At 40.9% G+C, this 4,306-nt stretch overlaps 1 protein-coding gene across 1 annotated transcript in view; it reads left to right on the forward strand.

Moving 5' to 3' along the window:
• The first annotated feature begins 1,717 nt into the window (after positions 1–1,717).
• The window catches only part of LOC105533475, a 21,619-nt gene continuing 19,030 nt past the window's right edge, over positions 1,718–4,306 (forward strand). Inside the window, exon 1 of the mRNA XM_011971940.1 lies at positions 1,718–1,745. Within this exon, the coding sequence (XP_011827330.1) occupies positions 1,718–1,745 (28 nt within the window). The remainder of the gene's footprint in view (positions 1,746–4,306) is intronic.

Below are 4,306 nucleotides of genomic sequence, written 5' to 3' on the forward strand. Positions count from 1 at the left end.
CGTGGTAGCACATGCCTGTAATCCCAGCTACTCAGGAAGCTGAGGCAGGAGAATCACTTGAACCCAGGAAGCGGAGGTTGCTGTGAGCTGAAATGGCCACTGCGCTTCAGCCTGGCGACACAGCAAGACTCTCTCAAAAAATAAGAAAAAAGAAAAAAACTGGACACCTATTTTTCACCATATACAAAAATTAACTCAGGTTAGATTAAAAATTTAAGACCTCAAAAACTACAATAATCCTGGAAGAAAAACTTCAGAAGTACCATTCTGGACATGGGCTACGGGAAATAATTTATGACTAAGTCTTTAAAAGAAATTGCAACAAAAGTTGACAAGTGGGACCCAGTTCAACTAAAAGCTGCCACACAGGAAAAGAAACCATCAACAGAGTAAACAGAATCTACAGAATGGGGGGAATTATTCACAAACTATGCACCCAACAAAGGTCTAATATTCAGATTCTATAAGGAACTTAAGTCAACAGCAAAAAACAACCCCATTTATAAAGGGGCAAATAAACACTTCTCAAAAGAAGACATACACGCAGCCAACAAACATGAAAAAATGCTCATCACTACTCATCACGAGAGAAATGCAAATCAAAACCACAATGAGATATTATCTCACACCAGTCAGAATGGCTGTTTTTAAAAAGTTAAAGTAGCAGATACTGGCAAGGATAAGGAGAAAAGGAAATGCTTATACACTGTTGGTGGGAATGTAAGTTAGTTCAGCCACTGTGGAAAGCAGTTTGGAGATTTCTCAAAGAACATAAAACAGAACTAACATTCAGCCTGGCAATCCCATTACTGTATATGTATCCAAAAGAAAACAAATCATTCCACCAAAAAGACACATGCACTCGTATGTTTATTGCAACACGAGTCACAATAGCAAAGACATGGGATCAACCTAGGTGCCCCTCAGCAGTGGACTGGATAAAGATGTGGTACATATAGACCATGGAATACCATGCAGCCACAAAAGAATGAAATCATGTTCTTTGTGGGAAAATGGCTAGAGGTAGAAGCCATTAGTTGAACTAGTGTAGTAACAGAAAACAAATGCCTCATGTTCTTAAAGGTAGAAGCTAAACTCTGAGTACCCATGGACATAAAGATGGTGACAATCGACATTAGAACCGCCAGGAGTGGGAGGGAGGAGGGAAAAGGTTGAAAAACCGCTGAGTACTGTGTTCAGTACCTGGGTGTTGAGATCATTCATACCCCAAACCTCAGCAGCACACAATATAGCCAGGTAACTAACCTGCACATGTACACCCTGAATCTAACATAAAAGCTGAAAAAGAAAAAACAGAATGGAATCTCTGTTTTCAGAATATCAGTTGTGCCCCTCTTCCATTTGAAATTCTCACTATTGGCTATATTTGGGGGTATCCTATTTCCCCATCTCATAACTTTTAAGAAGCACAGAATAATAATGTGTGGGTTTGGGATTCAGTTTCTGAAATAAAACACTGAGCCTTCAGTGACCTTCCTGTACATGTAACAGCGCAGCTGTCTGCATGGCAGCAGTTGGACCTCACAAGGTGGATTGTGCCTTCACGCTGGAAAGTTTATGATGCCCTATCACCATGGTGGTGGGAGTAGGGATCTCTTGCCCTTGGTCCTAAGTGCCACTGTCTGTGCTGAGTTTTTCAAAGGTCAGAGCAGATTGAACTTTTGTGCTTTCGTTTTTCCTGATTTTGATTTTTCTTATGGGGAACCGGTTTTCCTGCTTTCAAGGTATGTTTTCATACTGGCCTGTCAAATAGGCCGAATGCTGTCTTTTCAGATTACTAGTTAATACTTTCAAATACGTTATTTAAAAAGTTATCCTCTGTATTTTCCGTATGGAGTTATAAATACGCTTTGTGGTTATGTTTTATTTCTCACTTTATATATTTGATTCTTGCATCAAGCAGGGTGCCTTTGAACTTTTTCTTCATTTAAAAAATAATGTATCATTTCCTTTTACATCCTACACCCTTCAATGCCCCCGACCCAAATTAAGTTATTCCCTTGAGGAGAATATGGCAAAGTCTATTTTTAATGTAGTTTTTAATCTAATTAAGAACATACAAAATCATTACTTTCAAAAAGTTGGGAGCAAAGCCACAGTAGTACGGATGGGTTTGAAGCTTTTCACACAATAAAATGTACCTATCTTTGTTTTTAACATGTTTTTCCTTCCTCTCTTCTTTTGTTGTGAAATGTGTATTTAGTTTAATAAATTTGTAGTAAGTCATGTCCATTCACATATTAATTTTAAAAAGTAATAAGTGTGTATTGTCGGCATGTGAAATAAAACACACATTTATTTTTATGCTTTGGGAGTTATCCAAAATCACAGAATTGGAAATTATAGTCAACCACCCAACCTACCCACCATTCCAGAGTAATCTTAGTCAGACTTTTTTTTGTTACCCAATGAAATTCAGTATTTCAACACAGAAAGATAAATAGAATGAATTGATAGAGACTGTTAACTAAGAACGTACACTTTTATTTATACTCAGAAACAAGTAGATCGTGTACGTATACATGAAGATAAAAATTAAAGGGATAATTGTGTGAGTTTGCACGTAGAGAGCTTTGGAAACCTGCTGACTTGTTAATGCTGTTTGGATGGACTGTGTGCCCTGGTTCTCCCGAGCCGTCATCCAGACCCAGTCTATGCAGGAGCTCAGTGCTCATCAGTTGCATGACTTGGAAACTGTCTAAGTTTAGAGGCACTTGTATGTGTTAGTAAATAAGGCAAGATGATATCGTTTCACAGGTTTTAGTGCAGAAGACCGAATAGATAAGCTGCTCCACCCAGTACACTGGTGTTCATTTCATGGTCATCTCATCTGTTGACCATGGATGTAAAACACTTATCTTCAGTGACCTTCCTGTGCATGTAAAAGCACAGCTGTCCGCATGGCAGCAGTTGGACCTCACAAGGTGGATTGTGCCTTCACCCTGGAAAGTTTATGATGCCCTATTGCCATGGTGATGGGATTAGGGATCTCTTGCCCTTTGCTCTGCCACCGTCTGTGCCAGCCAGGCCACTGGGCCATTGTGGCAGACAATGGTGTCCTTTGTGTGGAGGACAGAGTGTGCGCTCAGGCAGACACAGCACTTTTGACAACTTTATCTAATTATTTCAAAACTGGGTCTGAATTATGATAAAGTGGTTGGTTTTAGGCCAAGCAGGTGTATGTCACAGAACCAATGGCTTGGGAGTTCAGAATCCTGGGTTTGAATGAGCCTCTGAGCCTTATTTAAGCTGTGAAATCTAAAGCAAGACATATCACTGATAATAGTTAAGCCTCATGAGCACATACACCATACACTTTACCTACATCGAATCATTCAGCCATCACCACAGACATATGGCATGATTGATTTACTGTCACCTTTCACTGGGCAGAAAAAGAGATGAATGTGCCCAAGCTTATGAGCCCCAAGATGGGAACCCAAGCATACGGCCCCAGTGCTGACGCTCTGAACTACGACCTGTCCTCAGCACTCGGCCATGGGATCATGAGTCACTGTACAAGGGAGTTCCCACATCTGCATGTATGTGTGGAATGACCTGAGCCTGCAGAGTTCCACACACTAGTCACATTATAGGGTGGTGTCCGTGGTCACATAGGTCAGGGCAAGTATTAGTACATGAATAGCTTAGCTGTGTCATAGTCTTTATGTAAAAGGCACATAAAAGCCCAAATGCTTTTGAACTGGTTGTGCATTTTGAGTTGGAGGACAACACTTGGGACAACCGGTCACATTCTTTCAGTGCTTGGCCACTCCTCAGCACATAAACCAAAGCCGATACATAATGGGAAGACCCTTTATTGGTATTTGATGGCATTATGAACTTCAAATGACCCCTAGAGAAATGTTAAAAAAGTCTGTGAGCTACACAACCTGGGGACGAGACAAGTAAGAACACAAAATACCACGTAATCATTAGCCTCATGTATTACCCTGGTAGCAACTCCCTTGGCAGCTGGTTTGAAGAGCCTCACTGCTCACCAGGGGCCATCTCCCCGCTATGCCCTCTCTCGCTGTGGGTTGCCTGGGCTGAACATAGGCAGCCCCTCACACGATGACTGCAAACACAAGGCAAAGGAAGGCTAAATGGAAAATGTATGATGATAGTGGTTATTTTAAAATACAAGTATTTCACTATTTTCTAATCTTTAATAATTGATTATTTTTAGGGGAGGGTGGGCTTTTTTTCTTTTTTAACAAAGTCTTGCTCTGTCGCCCAGGCTGGAGTGCACTGGCATGATCTTGGCTCACCGCAACCGCTGCTT

Source organism: Mandrillus leucophaeus, unplaced genomic scaffold (assembly GCF_000951045.1).
Source record: "Mandrillus leucophaeus isolate KB7577 unplaced genomic scaffold, Mleu.le_1.0 Scaffold1250, whole genome shotgun sequence".
Taxonomy (NCBI): Eukaryota; Metazoa; Chordata; class Mammalia; order Primates; family Cercopithecidae; genus Mandrillus; species Mandrillus leucophaeus.